The sequence below is a fragment of the Haliaeetus albicilla genome, chromosome 7, assembly GCF_947461875.1.
Source record: "Haliaeetus albicilla chromosome 7, bHalAlb1.1, whole genome shotgun sequence".
NCBI lineage: Eukaryota > Metazoa > Chordata > Aves > Accipitriformes > Accipitridae > Haliaeetus > Haliaeetus albicilla.
In genome coordinates this window covers 2,111,878-2,132,338 of record NC_091489.1, presented here as the reverse complement: position 1 = coordinate 2,132,338, position 20,461 = coordinate 2,111,878, and the positions used below count along the sequence as shown (strand labels likewise).

Genomic DNA, 20,461 nt, shown 5'->3' with positions numbered 1-20,461 from the left:
CGCTTTCCGTTTTAATTTCTTCCTAAGGACAAAAACTGATTCAGGTGCTAAGGGCAGCAGGATCTCTTAGACAGAAAACTGCTCCTGTTTACCCTTCTTCTGTCTTCAGTGGGTAAGGAAGTCAGCGAGCCTCGTTTTCTCTCCATTGTGTACAACACAAACAACGGCTTTGTATCATTAATGTATTTGTATGACTGAGAAATTGCCAGAGTCCTTGTTCTTTTTATTAAAAGAATGTTTTCAAAAAAATAAAAAGTAGGCTAAAAAGATCCGCTTCCCTGTCTGCTCGTTTTCTCGATGTTTCTGGACAGACACGACGCTCAGCCCCGCTCACTGTGCCTCGGAGGAACGAGGGAGCGCAGCAGCTCCCAAATGACTTGCAGACCACCGGTAATCTGGAAAACCCAACCCACGGCCCGCAGCTGGGCTGCAGAGCGGTATTAAACAGAGAATTTACAACCTCCTCCGTTAAAAATGTGCAGAGGTGGATGTTTGGAAGTCTCCAAGTAATGCTGTGAGCTGAGGCACTGAACCTGGGGCTTGAGGGTTGGAAGTCGCTGCCCGGAGGGGAATTTTCTCCCCCTGCCCTTGGGATAGGGGCGCTGGGGGTGAGTCCTTGGGGGGGGCACTGTAGAAAGGAAGATAAAATGGCCTTGGGTTGGACGTTGGGTTTAACACCTCTACAGGGTGACGCGCCCGGATCACACGCTCGCTCCCATTGCACTGGGAAGCTGGGATGCTGGGAGCTGACCGCGGGCATCCCCCCACGCAGGACACGCGGTGGCCGGGGGGCCGTGAACCCCCCCCGGGGGGCTGGATGGGATCCTGCCCGTGGAGCCGGCTCGCCGTGGAGCGCTCCCCCTCCGGCGTGCGGCCATCTGCAGAGCTAAATCATTTCAGCTGTCAAAAAAAGCCAATTTTTCCCAGTAGTTAAATGTTTAAAAAAAGAAAGGGGGGTGGGGGGTGGGAGTCCAAAGCTTTGATGCTTAAAAGATGAATTTCCAGGGAAGGGGAAGAGCCCACATTTGGCGAGCAGAGGGACATCAACACCCCCCCGGCTGCAGTTCCACGGGGGGGGGGGCGGAGTGAACCCCCCCAAACCCAGCGCGGGGGGGGCAGGCAGCACCAAAGGGCTCTGCAGACCCACAGCCCGGGGTCGATCGGACGCCCCGGGCTGGGCTTCAAGGATCCGTGGGAGCATCCGTGGAAGTGGGAACCTTTCTGCAGCGAGCAACCGAGCTCCCGCCGAGCCCGCCGGCCTCGGCTCTTCCGGCGGGGCCGGGGAGGAGGAGCCGGTCCCGGGGAAGGTGACCCGGTTAACGGTGGTGTTGGGGGGGGGGGGATTGAGTTGGGCCATGCCGCTGCTGAGACCGGCTGCGCTTGTGACACTGATGAGGATCGCGGGGAACGGCGGGCGGCGGGAGGGAAGCGGGGGTCTCCGCCGGTGCCGGGATTCGCCGGGGGTTTTGCAGATCCCTTCGCTTTTCTCAGCCCCCCAGGGACGACGGTATTCGGCCCCCCCGCAGCCGGTGATCGCCGCCAAGCAGCCGTTCCCGGTGGAGCTGAAGGCGGGGAAGAAATACGCCTGGTGCGCCTGCGGGCACAGCAAGAACCAGGTCGGACCGGGAACCGGGGGGGGACACGGACCCCCCGGACCCCCCCCCAGGCTGGGATACACGGGGGGATGCGGACGGGGATGGGGCAGGACCGGTCTCACGGGGACCCCCCCCGGGCCAGGGGAGGGCTTTGTGGGGGGGAAGAGATGCTGTTGCCCTCCTGGGTGCTCCTGCAGCACCCCAATTCCCGGGGGATGCATGCAGCCGGGGGGGGGGAGAGGGGTCTTGGTGCAACAGCATGGTGCTTCATGCCCAGCGGGGTGCAACAGCGCAGCCCCCAGTCCAGCCAGGCACCCCCCAGCACCCCAAAATCCCCCCCTTTACCTCTTCCCCCTTTGCTTCGCAGCCTTTCTGTGACGGGGCCCACAGGAAAGCGGCGCCGGGAATCTCCCCGCTGCGCTTCATCCCGGAGGAGGACAAGACGGTCTGGCTGTGTGGGTGCAAGCGCACCCGCTCCCCCCCCTATTGCGACGGCACCCACAAAGAAGAGGCCGTGCAGAGAGCCCAGCTCTCTGCAAAACCCTGACACGGCTGCACCCCACAGGGATGGAGGTCACGGAGCCCACGGGAGCTCGGGACCACGGGGATGTTGAGTCCTCTCTTGGGTTTGGGAGGAGATGCTTGGCTCCCACCCCAATTAACCTTAATTACTGAGCTCTGAGGGCTGCCACCAGCTGCAGCAAACCAGCCTCACCCCACCACGGGGGCAGCAATTTTGCCTTCTGCTTGGCTGGGACCCTGCCAGGGATAACGAAGGCTCAGCATTGGCTGGGGAAAAAAATAATCCACTGGATAATGGGACTTTCAGGAGTGGGTTTGCATTGCCAGAGCTGTGGGTGCCCACCGGGATGCAGGACAGAGGGACCCGGGCGGATGCATCTGTACAGGCGGACGAAGGGAATGACAGTCTGCAGCATTTATTACATTTACAAAGCTGTATAGTTATACAAATGTTTAACCAATAACAATATATGAATATCAGAATATATTACAAGACATTAAAACATCGTACAGGATGCAAACATACAGAGCAATTTGGTTTGTACCATATAGGAAAAAACAGAAAACAAAACAACCCCCCCCAAGAGCCCCACACAAACCCCAGACCGAGGCACTTCAGCTGCCTCCCTCAGTCCATTTTGGCCTATTTACAAGGAGAAAAGGGGTGTCAAAGTCGAGACAAATGCAGCCCCCCAACACGTTTCGAGCCCCTCGTCCAGCCCCAGCCCGGGGATGGGGAAGAGAGAAACAAAAGGGGCCCCGCGGGGACCTTCCCGGGTCCCATCCCCAGTGCCCGGCGGGCAGCAGAGCCCAGGGCTGTGCTATAGCGAAGGTGCCACTGTCAAGTCCGTGATGGGGGTGCAAGTACTTAAAAAAAAAAAAAAAATCATTAAAAAAAAAATTTAAAAAATACAATAACAACATCCCATGTTTCCTGACCTTTGGAGTTGGGCTGTTCATACAATTCCCGTGCCGCTTTCCTTTGGTTCTCACCGTGCCGTCGTGGGCGGCCGTAGCCGCTGCCTGGCCATGGGGTGCCATCCGCGCACTGCAGGCACTTGCTTATTTTTTGTCATTCACCCCCTTCCCCAGCAAGGGTAAGAGAGAAACCCCCGGGGTCTGTGCTCCCCGGGGTTCATGTGCTTTTTTTTTTTTTGTCAATGTACAAAGTTGGTCCCTTCCCCGGAGCACGCGGGCAGCCGGCAATACCGGTGCCGCGCCGCTCCTGCCCAAAATATGGCAGCACTTTCCCACGCTTGCCCCTCACCGAAGCCTCCTGGCTAAAGGCACTGTAGTCTTATTTTTTTTATTTTATTTTTTTAAAAACCCAATGTGGGGACAGGAGAAGGTAGGAAGGACAGGGGGGAACAAAAATAAATGCTCTGAAATGTGGCGTTGAAGCCATGGAGGTGAGTGGGGAGCCAGCAACGTGGGGGTCCTGTGCACCCCCTCCCTGCCTGGGCAGGGCAGTGGCATTTGAAGCCCCTGGGTTCCACGCAGACTCACCCAGTGCTGCCAAAGCAGCCCCCAACCATTTAGATGCCCCCAGCCAAAATTTCCCATCAGCGCCCAGAGCTGTTGGCACCCAGCGCTGCCCGTCTGCCCCAGGGAGGAGAAACCAATATTCAGTGGGGCTTGTGCTCCCACCCCCGGTACGGCTGGCCCTTCACCACCAAGTTGCAAGCATAGTTTTTTTAAGCTGGGGGGAAAAAAACCAAAAAACAAACTACTTACTGTGCATAAAGGGAAGCGTCTGTGTGAGGCTTTGCTAGATCAGAGCCTGAAACACCATCCAGAGACCACACAGGGAAAGCAAAAAAGAGACAGAAACGTGTACGGCAAGGCAAAGCTAAGGGGGGGCAACACTGGCAAGTGATGCTCGATGCCAACAAATGGACCACTGGTCCCAGCTGGCCACAGGCTCCACGTTATCAAACCTGGTGCCATAGAATCCCCAACTAAACACAAAAAAGCAAAAAATCACAGGGCATGGCGGGGCTGGGGGGCAGTTTTTTGGCTTCTGTGCTTGGCCCTTACCTGTGCTTGGCCCTTACCTGTGCAGCCGGGAGTCCACGCTCACAGCCCCGTCTCGCTCCGAGCAGGCGCGAGGGGAGAGGGATGGGGAGGAGAGTGAAAAGCGTTAGAGAAAACGAGCAAGGAAGGCGGCAGCGCCTGCATGGCTCCCAGCTCTGGCATGCAGCTTACATAAGTTAAAACAAAAATTAAAAAAAAAAAACAAAACAAAAAACATTTAAAAATATTCAACCACATTTATGTGTCTTATCTGCATTTTAAATTAATCTGGTCAATCAATAGAAAATAAGTATGTATAATTTTTTTTTCTCCCTATGTACACATATATATTTATATATGTATATATATAATATATATAGATATATAAAACCCAGCCAGGAGTCCCTGTTTCGTCATTGTTTAGGTCAAGGCGGAGGCCGTGCTGCCATTGACAGTCGTTTTGCGGCACCGGCTGGCGGCGGGCGGCAGCGGGTGGCAGTTCGAGGTGCCGTTGAGCGCGGTGCCGGTACCGGCGGGGCCGCTGCCGGCGGTGGAACTGGGCGAGCCGTGGGATGGGGTACCGGGACTGGGCAGGGAGGAGGAGGTGGCGGGCAGCGTGGCGGGGCTGTGGGCTTTGTCGCTGACCGACTCGCACTCAGAGGCGCCGCTGGTGTTGGTGCACTCGGAGGTGGCCGGCTGGGACAGCTTGAGCCGTTTGCAGGCGGGTTGGACGCGGTATTTCAGCGGCAGGGGCCCGTTCTGCAAGCAGGAGAAGGGCAGACGCATGGCACCCGGCAACCCGTGGCACCCCGTGCCACGACGGCACCGGCGTGCACCGCATCACCGGCTGCCCACGGTGGCAGCACGGCCGGGTGCTGGCCACCAGCCCTCCTGCCTGCCCTGGAGAAAGGGGGAGAAAAGCAGGTGCAGCCCCCCCGGCCTCCTAAAAAATCACATCTGGAACAAACACCTTGGTAAGGAGGGGGCATCCAGGGTTTTAATTTGTTGAAGTGCTCAAATTTTTAAGCTCTCCAATTTTTAAGCTTTTCAATTAAGTTTTTTCAATTTTGTAATTTTTAAGTAAGTTCTTCAATTTTTTTCAGTTTTAAAGCCTTTTAATGATTTTAGCCTTCCCCTAAAGGACTGCTTTTCCGAGCTTTTCTCCGAGACAAGCCCCAGTGCCGGTGCCCACGGCAGGGAAGGAGGCAGTTCCGCTTACCCTCCTCCAGGGATAGATGTAGGCAATGTCCATCAGGGTGTAATACTCCTTGAGGGGCTCGTCTTCGTAGAGGACTTCCACCTGGGGCAGGGGACAGTGTCAGTCCCCCGACACGAGGGCAGAGGCACAACCAGCCCCCCCCCAGAGCTGCTTATGGGGCATCGGGGCTTTTCCATCCCCGAGTGCCTCTCCCAGAGCAGGGGTCTGCCAGGGCTCCCAGCACTGCCCTTGCCAGAAACTGGAGCAAATTCAGTTTACATGCAACACGCCATAAGGGACGGATCCTGCCCCAGCGCCCACTCACTGGGGAGGCAAAGCCTGGGCTGCACAAAGCAGAGCCGTGATATTCAGGACCAAGAAAAGCACGGCATATTTGCAGCGTGGGATGCAATATGGGATGGCCAAAATGGCATCGGCCCCTCTGAGCCCACCAGAGTGCACTGAAAGCCGGGCAGCGAGCGCACCCCAGGGACACGCTCACCTTGTACTTGCTGGGAACGTCCATCTTGTTGCGGAGGAACTTGGCCAGGTGCATGACGGTCATCGCGGCGGGACAGCGCAGGAACCGCACCCCGTTCTTCTGGGGACGCAGCGGGAGGGGGCCGGGGGGAGAGGCGTTGCTGAGAGTCCGCCATGCAATTAATGGGCAGTTCCCACCTCCTTCAGCAGACGGTTTGGGGGTGCCCTCCGGTCCGCCCCCACACCCCAAAAGCCCAGGAGGCAGCTGGACATGGAGCTCTCCATGCCATGGTCCCACCACACTCACCTTCTCCTTCTCCAGGTCCCCATTCTCAACGGTCCCTTTCTTCTCCTCTCTGGGGGGAGGAAAGCAAACACAGGACAAAGTTTATGGAGGAATAACAAGGCGGAGAGGAAAAATAACCCATCAGAAAGGCCATCCATGGAGCGGCTGCAAGGGGAACATCCAGTGACCTTCAGCCAAGCTCTGGCTTGGCCACCCCGACCATGTACATGCCCAAGCTGCTGCATTTCCAATCCAGCACGCTGCAACCACTGCCCGGGCTGCTGCCTCTGAACTGAACTGCTGCTCCAGATGCCAATGACATCCTTGGAGGCCACCACCGGCACCAGGGATGCGGCAGCCCTTGGGCTCTGCTGCCTGGGAAGGAGCCTTGCCCTGCCTGCCCGGGGAGCGGTGATGCGGGGACCCCACTGCCATAGCAAGCACCCACGGAGGATGCAGGATGGGGAACCAGAACAGATGGGTTTTGGGTTGCTCCTCCGTCCATTCAAGAACCCCAGGAGACACTGAGCTCCAAGCAGGGGCTGTGTCAGCCACCACCACCTCACATCTCAGCTCCGTCTCCAGAGCGGGAAGAGAGGACGAGAGTTTATTCACAACCCCAAACCCAGGCAGAGGCTTAGGAGCAGCCAGAAAAAGGTACCTTGACCCTTCGTAAAACTCTATGGACAGGCTAACGATCTCATCATCCGTCAGGTTCCCCTTGTCCTGCTCGGAGACTTCCCCGCGATCTTCATTGGACCCATTGGGGACTGCGGGAGCAGAGGGAGGGAGAGGCTGAGCCGTTGCGGGGAGGCACAGCCAGGGTGAGGGGGGGTCCCCGGGGCTGACACTTACCCTCTGCCATGGGGTAGGCTGCGTAGAAGTCGCGCCGCCTCTTCATCTCATCTGTGGGAGAAGGGAGGAGGAAGGTGAGGGGGGAAAAAAATCACACCAAGGGGGAGATGGGTGCAAAGAGGGGAGCAAGAGGAAGCCCCGGACTGCCAAGCGCCTGCTCCCCGCCGGCAGCTCGAGCACGAGCTGCCTGGTGCAGACGGACCCGTAGGAGAGCAGTCGCTTTAGCGAGAGCAATCAAGTCGTACCAGTAAAACCCTTGGAGCGGCTGCAAATCTGCTGCTGTGAGAATGCCTTTATGGCGGCTCGACTGTCCTCAGTCTTTCCACACCTGCAGACCCCCACACTTTTTCCCCCGAGGATGGGCAGGCACTTGGAGAGCAAATCCACGGCTCCTGCTCCCAGCTTTGCTTTTCGTGGTTCCCCCCAGCAGCAGCCCCCGGGCTGCCGGAGTGTGGGATGGGCACTATCCGGACGGACCCATCCCTGTCCATTCACACCATGCATTTTCCTGCTGTCCCCATTACACGGGCAGGGGCGTGCGTGGGCAGTGCAAAATCCGGGGGACCGGTTTCACTGGTGGGTGGGAGCGAGTTACAAACAACCCCAAACCCACACAATTATAATTGTCCATGGCTGTACCTTTGAAAAGCCCCGGGACCAGTTTGTACACTATGTCCTGTAGGGTTTTGTCCGACCTGGGGGAAAAAAAGAAATAGGAAAGGAGAGAGAAATCAGCTGGATTAGGGAACAGCTTGCTTCCTCGGGCTGCTGAAAGCTGCCCTGCACCATGTGCCCCTGGCCAGCCCAAATGGCACTTCCCACACCTCCCTCCTGGGAAACTCCCAGCACAAAGCCCCAACTCTCCATCCCATGGCGATGCCACAACCCTGTCTCGCAGGCAAACCTGTCCGCCCTTGCGCTCACTGCAAAGGGTTAACTCTGGAAAAAAAAAGAAAACCATTTCAAAAATCCTTGTAATTGCTAGGGATGATGACAGCAGGATTTGGGGGCCAGGATCCATTTCAGTAGTCAAAATGATTACAAAAACACACCGAGAACTTAAAAAAAAAAATATCTAAGATCAGCAAATGTTTCTGCAAGTTTTAATTTGCATCTAATTTTATTTTTGGACTTGGCTGCAGTTCAGGGCTCAGGCTTTCATTTCCCTCTTGTAAGGATGTTGTAAGGATGGCAGGATAGTGTCCACTGTCAGGTTGCTATACAGGAAAGCAAAGTGGACTCCCTAAACTGTGAACATCTCAAGGTAGGATCTTCTAATGCACTCGAGGAACTGGAGAAGCTCGAGTCCCATCCTCAGCACAGAGCCAGGAATGGGATTGTGCTGAAGGCTTGGGCTCGGGACCCTGCAGGCAGGGCATCTGGCACAATTTAAAACCAGCAGCTCAGCCGAATAAAAAAAAAAATCTCAAAAACAAAGCAAGAGCACTGGGACTGGTGAAAAAGTAAATTATATCTGCAATTATTTCCATTTTAATAGTAAGGCCTTTATTTTAAAGAAAAACAAATGACCGTACCCTATATTATTTTTAGCCTAGCCGTGTCTTTTATCCCTAATTCCTCGGTGATGTCACACTGGTTCATGAGGCCCCGCTGTGATTTTATTTATAATACATACCCAGAGAATTTGCTTTATAATTTACAGCAAGCTAATGAAAAAGCAACCTCAGCCGCTTGATTGGCAGCTTAATTACCAGCCGGTCCTTGCTCTTGCATGAGTCAACCCCATTCAGCCCAGCACAGTGGCACTGGGTGGTGGCCGGGGTGCCACGGGGGGGGGGGGTGCCATGGTGGCCAGGCGTGGGCAGCACCCTCAGCACCACGCAGCATCATGCCCAGGGCACGGGTGTTTCGGCGCTGCTGTGGCACCGCGGCTCTGGTTTGGGAAGCAAAGGGGAAAGCAAGCTCCTCATCGGTGCAGAGAGTTTTCTGTGGCACCAGATCTGGATCAGGCCCCTGTCACCTGCGGCAGCACCTCTGCCTGCATGTGCCCCACATTTCCCACCGCTGGGACCAAACGGGAGGCGAAGGCACTGTGCCACCACGACAGCCGGGGTTCAGGGTCGCCGGCGCAGAGCTGCTCACGTGCGCGGTGCCCGTCTGCGGCGCAGGCAGCTGCGTATCCGTCTCCGCGCGCAGACAGGGATGTTTTGGCGAGGGAGCCGTGGGAGCCGGAGTGTAAATATTTCATAGTCAACCGGGGCGGGGGGGGGAGGAAGGCGGAAAAAGTGTTACTACAGAAACAGATTTACACGGAAGAGGCTAAAAAAAAAGGAGGATAAAAAAAAAGCCGAGTGATGTATTGCAGCCTTTCATGGTTTCTATGCCAACCACCTGCAGAGCCAATTCCACAACTGACGGGACGTGTCTGGCTTTCCCCAGCCAGACGCGGGGCCGGGGCAGAGCCGGCACGAAGCCAACACCACCGTGGCCGGGCACCCTTTCACCTGTGCTGCCGTGAGCCCACCCTGGCATCCCCCAAGGGACATGGCACCATCCCCAATGGGGGAAAGAGCAGGGAGTTAGAAAACACAGGCGGTCCCAGGTTAAACTGCGCACGGTGGGACTGCAGGGACGGATGGATGGACGTCTGTGGTCTGGGATGCGCAGGGATGGGCACAGGCAGCCCCTGCTCTGGCTGGCACCCACCCCAGCCTCCTCCTCCTGCCACAGAAGAGATGTCCCTGGGTCCTGTTCCCTCCATGGTGGCATTTCCCACTCTCCCTGTTCCCCTTCCACCCGGAGAGCACCCCAAATCCCCACTGCTGTGGGTGCGGGGTCAGGAGCAGAGAGGTTTCATGCCACAAGAGGTACAACGGTCCCTGCTCAGCTGCACCATCGTGAACCTGGGCTGGCCGCAGAGCCCTGCTCCCCATCTCAGGGTGCTCAGGGCTGCACCCTAGAGCAGGCACAGGCTGCACCGACACGGGGCCGGGGCTTGGTGCCACACAGAGGCATGGCGTGCGGGGAGCCCCCAAAGCTCACCTGATGCTGAGGAGGGGTCTGGTTTTGTGCACTTGGACATCACACATGGGGCAGTACTTGTTCGTCTCCAGGTACCGAACAATGCAGGTTTTGCAGACTGTGGGGAAAGATTCGGCATGAGCAGATGGACAGACGGACGAGGGGGCAGAGCCCCTGTGCCAGCCCAGCAAAGCAGCCCTCACCCCCGCACTGGCTCGGGGCTGGGACCCCTGCTCGCCCCCATCCATGACCCCACAGCTCCATGCGGCAGCAATGCCTGATGCAGGATGGTTTTGGGCACCGCAGGAGGGTCTTGGTGCAGCACGGCCACCCTTCCCGGGGCTCGGGGTACCCCAGGTACAGCATGGCCCCGGCCGGGAGCCCAGGACACTCACAGGAGTGCAGACACTCCACGATGGTGGTGGCGTCTATGAAGTAGCCGCCGCACAAGGCGCACATCAGGTGGGGGTTGAGCTCGGTGATCTTTATCCTGGTGGTCCTGTGCATTTTGGAGCAGCGCCGCGGTGGATCCTCCCTGCAGGGAAACACCCAGGGCCACCATTAATGGCCACTTCGTGCAAGGACGGGACCCGTGGGACCCACTTCACCCATGAAGGAACAAATCCAGAGCAGGGTGGGGGTGCCTGACACTCGCCCTGATGTGCCATGCTTTGCCACGAGAGCACTGGGACAGCCCCAGCCCTGCACCCTGCCATCCCCGGGGGTGCGCAAGCAGCACCCACACACCTCCCCACGCAGGTCCTGGTCCTGGTCACTGCCCAGCTCCCTTAGCCTCATGTTTACATCTTCCTGGGGGTGCCCCAGTGGGTCCCCACCATGCCAAGTCACCTCTGAGAGGGGACAAATCAACCCTGTTAGCCAGCCCCTTGCTTGCAGCTCCCCGGGCTGTGCACGCACACACACACCCAAAGTGTATTTTTGTTTTGTTCGATGGAAAAGGCATTTTCAGCCACTGCCTCGCGGTTTCTATAGAAACTCCCGAGTCCGGTGTTGGCCACCTGCCCACGGCCAGGAGCACCCGCAGCACCTGCGTGTGTGGGTGTGCAGGGCCGGGTGTGCACACAAGGTACGGGCAGCGTCCCCCGGCGTGGGGCGCAGACGTGGGGGAATCGCTGCCTGCCCGCTCCGGCACTTCCACGTTTACAATGGGAGACGGTAGAGCTGGAGCCCGAAATCGCTGCAGTTTTATTGTTTCCATGGCAACCCCGATACTTGGAGAGGAGCCAGAATATTATTACAACCATCCGAGGCGAGGGGGAAAGGGGAGAAGAAACCCTGGGTTTGTGTAAATGAGCGTGGGCGCAATGGCAGAGCCGGGGTGTGCCGACAGCAACACCCGTACGTACCCACAACCCCACCCACCCCGAGGGAGACACACACGCACGTGTGTGTACACACATACGACACCTACATGCTCGTATCCCCTACATGCACACGGGCGAAGATACACACGCACACGCTTGCACCCCTACGGTACAGGCGCTCGCACGGGGCCAGGTACGAAGCGCTGTCACCGGCAGCCTGACACGGGGCCAGGCCCTTCGCAGACACCCCACAGCTGACAACCGGACAACGGCCGAGACAACCGCCGAAGGCACAACGGGTACCACGACCGGGCGAGGAACGGGGTGAACCCCGCACCCAGGGAGCAAAACAGGGTTGCACGCGTGCGCGTGCGTGCACGGGAGCGTGTGCGCGTGCGGGGGTGCGCACGCCGGGTGGGTGCGCACAGGGCTGTGCGTGCGAGGCTGTGGGTTTTTTTTTGCGCGTGCAGGGGTGCGTGCTCGGGGCTCTGCGATGGAGTGGTGCGTGCAGGTGTGTTTGTACACCACCGGGTCCGTGCCAGGCGCCTGCCCTGGGGAAGCCGCCCTAAGGCTCCCGCTTGCTCCCTGCGGTGCTTCTCCCGGGCTCCAGTCTGGGTCTCTCATCTCCTTCACCCACCGTGGAGTCCCCGGAGGCAGGTCTGCAGGGATGGGGGACACCGTGGGGATGGGGATGCTGCAGGGATGGGGATGCTATGGGGATGGGGACCTCAAGGACACCCCTGTGCTGGAGGGGCAGGGGCCAAGCTGAGCCCCAGGGTCTCCTTACAGGGAGGGGGTCGGGGCACCAGGGTGTTTGGGAAGCCCCCACACCCCCCAGGCTCAGCTCTCACCCCTGGGCATCCCTTGGGTGAGCACCCCGGGGTGCCCTGCACCTTGCTGCACCCGAGCAGGTGCCCTCAGCCCTCCGTAGCCCACAGGTGATGGGGGGCCACGGCCAGACTCCCGCCGGCCAGGAGGAATGCCTGGGGGGGGGGCCGCGGTCCCCAGCCCCGGGGCTCCCGCACCGACCCCTGCCAGGGGACCGGGCAGCTCCACCGGGCACCAGCTGCCCACGGCGGGCCGCAGGATCCCACGGCTGCATTTTGGATGGATTTTGCCGCTTTTGGTGCTCACAGCCGCCAATGGCGGCCCGGGTCTCCGCGGGAGGGGGGGGGGGAGGCTGAGCCACCGGCGCAAACCGGTTCTAATAAACCGGGTGATAACAACGGCGATTTCCTGCCGCGGGGGCAGAAACAAAGCCCCGGACCCCCCCCCCCCACTCCCCTCCCCGGGCACCGGAGCCGGCCGTAGCACCGTCCCCGCCGGAGCCTTCGGGGCCGCCCCGTCCCGCCAAGCGGCGCCCGCTGCCCCGGTCCCGCCGCCGGAACGGGTCCCGCCGCCCGCAGCCGGCTGCCCCGCACCCCCCCCCCCCGCCCCGACTTTCGGGGTCTTTTGTCTCCCTGGGCGGTGGCCCGGCACAGTGGGGGGGGGTGTGTGTGTGTGTGTCCCAAATCCCCCCGGGACCAGGCACGGGTGAGGAAGGACGTTTCAAAGTCACCGGTAACTTGGACCCGACCGGCTGCCCCCTCCCCGTGGGACCCACCGCCGGCGGCAAGATCGGGAAATAAACCGGGACGGTTCCCCCCGGCACTGCCCGCTCGGCGGCCACGGACACCCCCTCCCCACCCCACCCCACGCACCGGGAACACGACAAAAAGGCACCGGAGCGTGAACCCGCGCCCACCGACGAGAGACACCCCCCACCCCCACGCTCCTCCCGGGGTGCGGGACGCGGGGACCGGTCGCTGCCGAGGAGCGAAACGGCGGGAGGGGGGGACACACAGAAGGAAGCACCGCGGGGAGGGCACGGACACGCGTGTCCCCACACCCGTGTAGGCACAAGGACACACTCAGCCCCCGTCCCCGCGGCGGGACGTGGCCGCCCGGCGTGCGTGACACCCGCCTGGCACGGACACGCCACGGGCACGGACACGCGTGACCCCGCGTTGTGCCCCCGGGGGGGTGTTTCCCGGCGGGGAGGGGGGGCCACCCCGGCGCCGCGGGCAGCTCCCGCTTCTTTTTTTTTTTTTTCTTTTTGCGGGGGGGGGGACACGACACACACACGACATCGATTTGGGGCCGGGGGTGGGGCAGCCCCGGTGAACCCGGGGCGCTCCCGGTGCCCCCCAGCCCTTTGCATTCGGGGCCGGCTGACAGCCCGCCCCGGGGCCCCGGCCCGGCCCCTCCGCCCGCCCGCGGGGGGGGGGGCTCCCGCCGCGGCCCCCCCCCCCCCCCCCGGGCCGTACCGCACTGCCCCGCTCTACGTCGCGCCGGGCCCGGGGAGCGGGGGGGTGGGCGTCGGGAGCCGGGACTGTCAGAGCTCCGTTGCCCCTCGCCGGTGCCCGCCGTGGGGGGGGGGGGGGAATGGAGGGGGTCAGGGCCCCCCCCCGGGCAGGAGCGGGGCCGCCGCACAAAGCGGGGGGAGGCGGCGGCCATCGGCCATCTTGAACGCGGAGAGAAAAGGGCGCGGGGGGGGCCCGGCGGCGGCGGCGGCGGCGGGGAGGGAGGCGGAGGGGGGGGGCCCGGGGCCGCGTCCCTACCTGGTGGCGGCGGCAGCGGCGGCCCCGCGGCCGCCCCTCCGCTCCCGCCGGTCGGCGCGGCTCGGCTCGGCTCGGCTCGACTCGGCGGCGGCGCTGCGGCCGGGGCCCTTTTTTTTCTCTCGCTCGGTTTTTTTTTTTTTTTTCCCTTTTTTTTTTCCCTCCTTCCTCCTCCTTTTTTTTTTTTTAATTTTTTTTTCCTCCTTTTTTTTTTTTTATTTTTTCCCTCCTCCAGCCGCCGCCAGGCCCCGCCCCGCCTCACGTGACCTCATTCCTTTGGGGTGTTGCGGAGGAGGGGAGTGAGGGGCCGAGATTGCCCCCCCCCCGCCGCCCCGCCCCGCCGGGACACGGCCCCCCCCCGCCGCCGCCGCCCCGGGGGACACCGCTGCGACGGTGCCCCGGTGCTTGCGGAGAGCCCCGCTGCTGCCATCCCCCCCCGCTCCCCCGTTGGGCTTCGGCAGAAAAGGAGGGCGCCCTAAAAGCAGCTGGAATGGGCCCAAAATCTGAGCCGGGGCGGCGGTGCCCGGTCCCCGTGTTCCCCCATCACCGCGGCACTGCTAGGGTGGTGGCCCGAGACCCCCCTCCCCGACCAGCCCTGGGGGCATTTTCGGTCCCGAATAGGGGTATTTGCCACCCGGGAGGTGACGCGGGGCATCCCGGGCCCCGCGGGACCTTCCCCGGGCCCCTCGGGCGGGGGTCCGGTGCCTGCCGGTGCTCGGCGGGGCCTGCGGGACCGGTGCCGGGAGGGGAAAGCAAAGGGAAGGGGGAAAAAAGGAAGGGAAGAAAAATAGAGGGAAATTAGAGGAAGAAAGGGAAAAATGGAAAAGGAGGGAAAAAAGGAATAGGTGGAAAGAAAAAAGGCAGGAAAAAGGGAAGGAGGGGGGAAAAAAGGAAAAAGCGGGAAAGAAATAAAATAAGGGGAAAAAGGGAAGGAAGGGGAGCAGAGCGGGCGGGCTCACGGCGCCGGTTTCCCCCGCGGGGCCGGTCCCGCAGCCGGGAGGGATCCGTCACGGCGGGCCCGTCCCCACTCGGAGGGAAGGGGGCACCTTGCGGGGAGCTCACGGGGGATCTCGGGGGGTGCGGGCAGCCGGGGAGCCCACGCGTGTCGGCGGCAGCTCACCCCCCGACGCCCCGCAGCCCCTCTCCAGCGCAGCGGAAAGACCCAGACGGCCCCGCTGCCCCGCGCGTGTCCGCGCCTCCCCCGTGGGTCTGACCGGGGCTCGGCGCGACCGAGGGCGCTTCCGTACACCCGGTGTTACCGGCTCCTCGGCGGGGCGCAGCGCCCACGCGTGTTTCCCTTCGACCCACACGGTTGCGGCCGTGCGATTAATTCCCCACCCCGGCCGGTGTCCCGGTGCCGGCACTCGGTCTCCCGGTGCCGGTACCCGGTTCTGGTACCCGCAGCCCGCGGGCGCTCCCGGGGATGCTCCGGCTGAGTGCGGCGGTCGCGATAATATTCGCCAGCGCGGTCTCTGTGGCGCAATCGGTTAGCGCGTTCGGCTGTTAACCGAAAGGTTGGTGGTTCGAGCCCACCCAGGGACGAAATGAGCTGTTTTACCTCACTTTTTTCCAGGGCCAGTCCCGGGGAGCGGCCGAGGATGGACGCAGCAGACCGAGGTGGCAGGTCCCGGGTCCCCGTGGAGCGGGCAGGGTGTTTTTTAACTGTGCAGAGAGCTGCACAGGGGCTTGGTGGGGCTTTCCTTGCTCCCTTGGGGTGATCCTTGCCCCCAGGACTGGGCTGAGCTGGACACGGAGAAGGTGCGGAAGGGCAGGATGTGGTCCCGGTGCTCCCCGTGGGCTCACAGCTCTCTCCAAGGCACTGGGTGAGCAGGAAACCAGCCCCTGGTGTTAACAAAAACATTTCTGCTTAGCCTGTGGTCCCCTCTGCACTGCGGTTTCTCCCATAAGCAAAAGGACATGTTGGGACATTAAAAATGGAGCGGAGACTTGAAAGCCTGTTTCCATCCAGAGTCCATATTTTGCCTTAAAAACAAGCTGAAGGGGGTCCAAATCTGCACTGCTGAAGTTCCCCTCTCTTACAAAGTCTTGTAAAATCTATTTATGTTCCCCACTTGCCCCGATTTTATTTTCATACCAGAAATAATGAAGTTAATGTTTTAATGCAGGGCATAAAGCCGTGCCAGGAAGATCCCTGTTGTTTCAAAAGCCCGGAGCCACAAAATGCTTCCATGGCCAAGTCCAGCGCTGCTGGGGCTGGGGAAGTGCTGGGGCTCTCTGGGCCAGGGAGTGGGATTGCTGCTGCCTTCGCAATCTGAGAGCCAGAGCCTGACAGGAAAGCGAAGAGAGAAGCAGTGCCCAGCGAGGATCACCTCCCCACTGCCACCCGAGACGGCCAAGGCTGCGGAGGAACCTGGCGCTGCCAAAATCTGCCTGTGGAGATATTCCCATCTGGTTCTACTGCTCCTTTTCTCCCCAGCACGTGGGGTGTTCCCACCAGACAGAATGTGGCCTCTGACTTCATCCCTGCGAGAAACCTTTTACAATGGAAAACACTTTAAAAATACAACTGCCACGGGACAGGCTGCGCCTCCGGGGCTTGGTCCCGAGGCAGATGAACAGCCCCTGCACGGGCCAGAGGTTTTCATTGAAACCAGGCGGGCTGATCTGTTGTGCATTTAAGAGCATTTCCAAACACATGGATCTCTTTCGCTTTGGCACAACATCACTCCCCTAAATTAAACATTTAATCCTGTCTCCTCTAGGAGAGGGGAGAGCTGGCGAACGGGGATGGGGAAGGAAATCCAATACTCCACAGAGCGCAAATCCCCCTTTCAGTTGCTCTCTGAATAAAAAATACCCTTGCAGCCATTTGCCAGGCCTCTTTCCCTCCCCAGGATGTGCCGAGACTCGCTGCTTTACAGAGTGACTTTACTGTGCCAGCACTTTCCAAAGAGAATTTTTTTTTTTCCTCTAGGAGACCCAGTGTCCCTGGCCCCACAGCGTGAGTTTAGGGTTTTGCTCCGGGGTCCCAGAGCTGCAAAAGCAGACAGGGGGTGCACAAAGCCTGACACACACCAGGGCTGTGCATGGTGGAGTGGTGTGGGATGGGTTTCCTAGAGTTTCTAGTTAAATTTGGCCGGGTTTGGCCAACTTTTTCCAGTGCCCAACAGAAGGTGCCAGGGCTGTGTAGGGCCAAGCTAGCGGAAGATACCACTGGGCAGGTCCCAGCCTGGCCACCCTGCGCTGATCCCGGCCTTGCCACGGGCACGCAGGGAATGGGCACGTGGGTGCCACACTGGGCAGGCACAGGGACCGTGGTCTCAGGGACCCCCCAGTGCCACTGAGTGATGGGATGGCCGTACCCGCCTGCCACCTCTGCAGTGCTCCTGCATGTCCCTCCAGCTGTGCCATGACCCCATGGGCATTTCCAGCTGTGCCATGCCCCCACGGGCATCTCCAGCTGTGCCATGCCCTGCACGCCCCTCCAGCTGTGCCATGACCCCGCGCGCTCATCCAGCCGCGCACCCCGACGGATCCAGCTGTGCGAGCCCCCCCCCGCCTCCAGCTGCGCACCCGCCCCGCCCCTCCCGCGCAGTCCGCCGCCGTCCCGGCATGCCCCGCTCACTATGACTCTTCATTTTTCTCCCCCTCCCTCACCGCCGCCGCAACCAACCAGCTCCGCCCCGCGGCGGACGGAACCACCAATAACGGAGCGGCGGCTCGCCGGGAGGCCGTGGCGGTAGCCAATGGGAAGAGACGGGAGGCGGGAGCAGCGGCGCGGCGGGGCGGTGTGCGGTACGGCCGGAGGAGCGGTGCGGGGCCTGGCGGTGTCTGTGCAGCCGGCGCCATGGTGAGCGCCGGGACGGGGCCGGGGGCGGCCCGGGGGAGGAGTTGGGACCGGCGGGACGAGGCCCGCGGGTGGCCTGGAGGCCTTCCCCGTCGCCGCGGTGGTGTATCCCCATGGGCCTTCCCTCAGACCGGGCCGTGGCGGGCGGGGGCCGCGGGTGGGCGGGAAGCAGCGGCCGTAAGCAACCCGCTGTGGGGTGCCCCCCCCCCCCCCAAAATGGAAAAATTAAAGCCAAAATCGCAGCGGGGAGCGGGGTCGGCTTCCCCCCGCTGCACCGGGGCCGCAGGGACAGGCCAGGCGGAGGGGGGTACCCCCAGGCCCCTTCAGCCTCACCGGGGAACCGGCATCCCGAACCGCTGCCCCCAGCCCCGGCGGTACCTGCTCTCCTTCTCTTTTCCAGTCTATTATGTCGTATAACGGCGGGGCCGTAATGGCCATGAAGGGGAAGAATTGCGTGGCCATTGCTGCGGACCGGCGGTTTGGGATTCAAGCGCAGATGGTGACCACAGACTTCCAGAAGATTTTCCCTATGGGAGAAAGACTGTATATTGGATTGGCAGGACTGGCCACGGATGTGCAGACGGTGTAAGTGGGACTCCCGCGCGCCCGTGTGTTCCCATACCAGGCGCGTAAGAGGCGTATTTACAATAAGTACTAAGTGGCAGCTTATGCTGAGCATAAATGCCTTTGTTTATTCGTGGGGAAGGGTATAATAGCTGGGTGCCAGCTTTCCTTTTCTTAGTCTCCCCTTACTGGGACCTTTTTAAATAAAACTGCGCTTGATTTAAGATCACATCACTACTAAGACTTCGTAACTTCAGCTGCATCTGGAATACCTACCTGCCTCAGGCATGTGTCAGCAGCTGGTATCTGTCAGCGTGCAGTAGAACAGTTCAGGCCTGGGTGAAGGTGAAAGAAAAAGGAACCTGCTTCTGCTTTAATCCTGATTCTCATCTCTTGCAGTGCCCAGAGACTGAAGTTCAGGCTGAATCTCTACGAGCTGAAGGAAGGCAGACAGATCAAACCTCAGACTTTTATGAGCATGGTTTCCAATCTGCTTTATGAGAGACGGTAACTGTCAACAGAGTTGCTGTTTATGTGTCAGTGAAGGCTGTGGTTGTTGGAGTTGATCTGATTCTAGAGAGGTGGGGGCTGAGGAGGGCTCCTGTAAAGACTACTTGTGATACGGCAAGAGGAAACTTCAATCTAAGGACAATGTTTCTTCAACTTCCTTGCAAAAGAATATTGAGTATTGTTCAAATAATCCTGCAGCAGTACAAGTTTGTTCTGTTTGCCACGCTAAAACCATTGCAGGATGCTTCTAGGTTGACCTGAAAGGTCCCCTCCACCAAAAGCATCTGTGGGATGTTTTCCTTGTATGGATATTTATGTGGGACGTGGAACTGCTTCATGGTGGTTGGACTGCTCTATGCCATGTTGTTCTTCACAGGTTTGGACCTTACTACACAGAACCAGTCATTGCCGGGCTGGACCCCATAACACACGAACCTTTCATCTGCTCTCTAGACCTGATCGGCTGCCCGATGATAACCGATGACTTTGTGGTCAGCGGCACCTGCTCTGAGCAGATGTACGGCATGTGCGAGTCCCTCTGGGAGCCCGACATGGTGAGTGAGGTGGCCAGGCTCAGCTCTGGTTCTTGGATTCAGCTTCCTGCTGTTAATTGCAGAACCTGAGATACACAGGTTGGATGAAAAGCTCTGTCCTTCGGTATTTCCCGAAGGAGCTCAGGAGAACAAAGAGGCTGTAGCTTGTAGCAGCCTGCAGGGAAAATCTTGCAGTGTCTTGGATGATACTTTGGGTTTTGAACAAAATCCGATGACTCAACGTTCAGTTTTTACACCAACTAAAATACCTTCTGTTCCTCAGGAACCCGATCACCTCTTCGAAACAATTTCGCAGGCCATGTTGAATGCAGTGGACAGAGATGCCCTATCTGGAATGGGCGTGGTAGTACACATAATGTAAGTGCTGCTCTCTTCCCCTACAGAACAGAGGTAGAATTTAACAAACTGTACGTTAAAGTCAGTTAAGGGATTGGTTTCCAGGGTATCCCTAATCCTGCTCCCTTTCAGCAGTATCTTTAGCAATGTTTTGTCCATTCTTAAGTGTTTTATTTCTCATGGCTGCTCTCTGTTGCTGTTCATGGCTGTTGCTAGAACTGCAGGAGCCATGGGGAATTAATCCTAGAGTTAGACTCTTGCTGTGTAGGGATTCCCTGGCTGCATTCCCATCGGTATTCAGAGTGTGACTCCTCACTTATGGGTAGCACTGGCCAAGAGGATGCTCTTTGCCACAGCTGGATGCAATGTTAACTTCCTGACTCTGCAATCAGACCGACTTCTGAAGCAGCTTATTTTGCTTGTGGTGCTCCTTCCCTGCAGCATCCCAGGCACTGCTGCTTACTGAACCTACTGGAGCTCCCCTCGGGTGAAGCGGCAGGAGGATGGGGTTTACCTAGTTGTAACAGCTACCTTCAAGTTCAGATTATCCTGCCTCCGCTAGCAAACAAACTACCCATGCACACTGTAGCTTACTAATGAAGGGACAATCTGCATGTAGGTATTAAATGCGGATTTACTAATTGTCTTTTCTCTTTCCCTCTCTAGTGAAAAAGACAAGATCACTACCAGGACCCTGAAAGCTCGCATGGACTAGCCCAGCACATCTGCTCATGTGTTTCACATCCCGATCTGCTTGAACTTTTTTAAATAAAACTCTCTATTGTAGTGAACTTTCCTTTTCTTGAGTCTGAACACTAGGATTAAGTTCTCATCTC

General features: G+C 59.4%; 3 protein-coding genes, 1 long non-coding RNA gene and 1 other non-coding gene across 10 annotated transcripts; 4 read left to right on the top strand and 1 right to left on the bottom strand.

Annotated features, from left to right (window-relative positions):
• Nucleotides 1-1,336: 1,336 nt before the first annotated feature.
• Nucleotides 1,337-2,638, top strand: CISD3 (CDGSH iron sulfur domain 3). Its single transcript, XM_069786437.1, has 2 exons — nt 1,337-1,616; nt 1,963-2,638. Exons 1-2 carry the CDS (start codon nt 1,356-1,358, stop codon nt 2,140-2,142), a joined length of 441 nt encoding a protein of 146 aa, XP_069642538.1. The 5' UTR covers nt 1,337-1,355; the 3' UTR covers nt 2,143-2,638.
• On the bottom strand, nt 2,518-14,012 carry PCGF2 (polycomb group ring finger 2). Of its 6 annotated transcripts, none has more exons than XM_069786432.1 (10): nt 13,857-14,012; nt 10,327-10,466; nt 9,953-10,049; nt 7,589-7,644; nt 6,950-7,000; nt 6,756-6,864; nt 6,116-6,164; nt 5,831-5,929; nt 5,350-5,430; nt 2,518-4,889 (listed from the first exon to the last, which is right to left on the bottom strand). In XM_069786432.1, exons 2-10 carry the CDS (start codon nt 10,436-10,438, stop codon nt 4,551-4,553), a joined length of 993 nt encoding a protein of 330 aa, XP_069642533.1. In that variant the 5' UTR covers nt 10,439-10,466; nt 13,857-14,012; the 3' UTR covers nt 2,518-4,550. The 6 variants fall into 6 exon arrangements, with proteins under 6 accessions (XP_069642533.1, XP_069642535.1, XP_069642534.1 ...); XM_069786434.1 differs by having other exon boundaries at nt 5,831-5,926; XM_069786433.1 differs by lacking the exon at nt 13,857-14,012 and adding an exon at nt 13,563-13,770.
• Nucleotides 11,672-17,015, top strand: LOC138685959 (uncharacterized). The gene is made up of 3 exons (XR_011325313.1): nt 11,672-11,913; nt 15,427-15,504; nt 15,980-17,015. It is a non-coding gene; the product is annotated as an uncharacterized lncRNA (long non-coding RNA).
• Nucleotides 15,322-15,395, top strand: TRNAN-GUU (transfer RNA asparagine (anticodon GUU)). Its single transcript has one exon. It is a non-coding gene; the product is annotated as a tRNA-Asn (tRNA).
• Nucleotides 17,016-17,439: 424 nt separating the features above from the next.
• On the top strand, nt 17,440-20,416 carry PSMB3 (proteasome 20S subunit beta 3). The gene is made up of 6 exons (XM_069786429.1): nt 17,440-17,664; nt 18,062-18,246; nt 18,625-18,732; nt 19,112-19,289; nt 19,552-19,646; nt 20,292-20,416. The coding sequence occupies exons 1-6, from the start codon at nt 17,662-17,664 to the stop codon at nt 20,338-20,340; spliced, it is 618 nt and encodes a 205-aa protein (XP_069642530.1). The 5' UTR covers nt 17,440-17,661; the 3' UTR covers nt 20,341-20,416.
• The last annotated feature ends 45 nt before the right edge of the window (nt 20,417-20,461 follow it).

Bases quoted from the DNA above. Each gene is read 5' to 3' on its own strand.
- CISD3 (XM_069786437.1), top strand. From the start codon at position 1,356: ATGCCGCTGCTGAGACCGGCTGCGCTTGTGACACTGATGAGGATCGCG. The intron at 1,617-1,962 runs GTCGGACCGGGA...TTTGCTTCGCAG, and splicing joins GCGGGCACAGCAAGAACCAG to CCTTTCTGTGACGGGGCCCA.
- PCGF2 (XM_069786430.1), bottom strand. From the start codon at position 7,970: ATGGATCCTGGCCCCCAAATCCTGCTGTCATCATCCCTAGCAATTACA. The intron at 6,865-6,949 runs GTAAGTGTCAGC...CTGCTCCCGCAG, and splicing joins AGCCTACCCCATGGCAGAGG to TCCCCAATGGGTCCAATGAA. The intron at 4,890-5,349 runs GTAAGCGGAACT...TCCTGCTTGCAG, and splicing joins ACATCTATCCCTGGAGGAGG to AACGGGCCCCTGCCGCTGAA.
- PSMB3 (XM_069786429.1), top strand. The intron at 18,247-18,624 runs GTAAGTGGGACT...CATCTCTTGCAG, and splicing joins GCCACGGATGTGCAGACGGT to TGCCCAGAGACTGAAGTTCA. The intron at 19,647-20,291 runs GTAAGTGCTGCT...TTCCCTCTCTAG, and splicing joins GGCGTGGTAGTACACATAAT to TGAAAAAGACAAGATCACTA.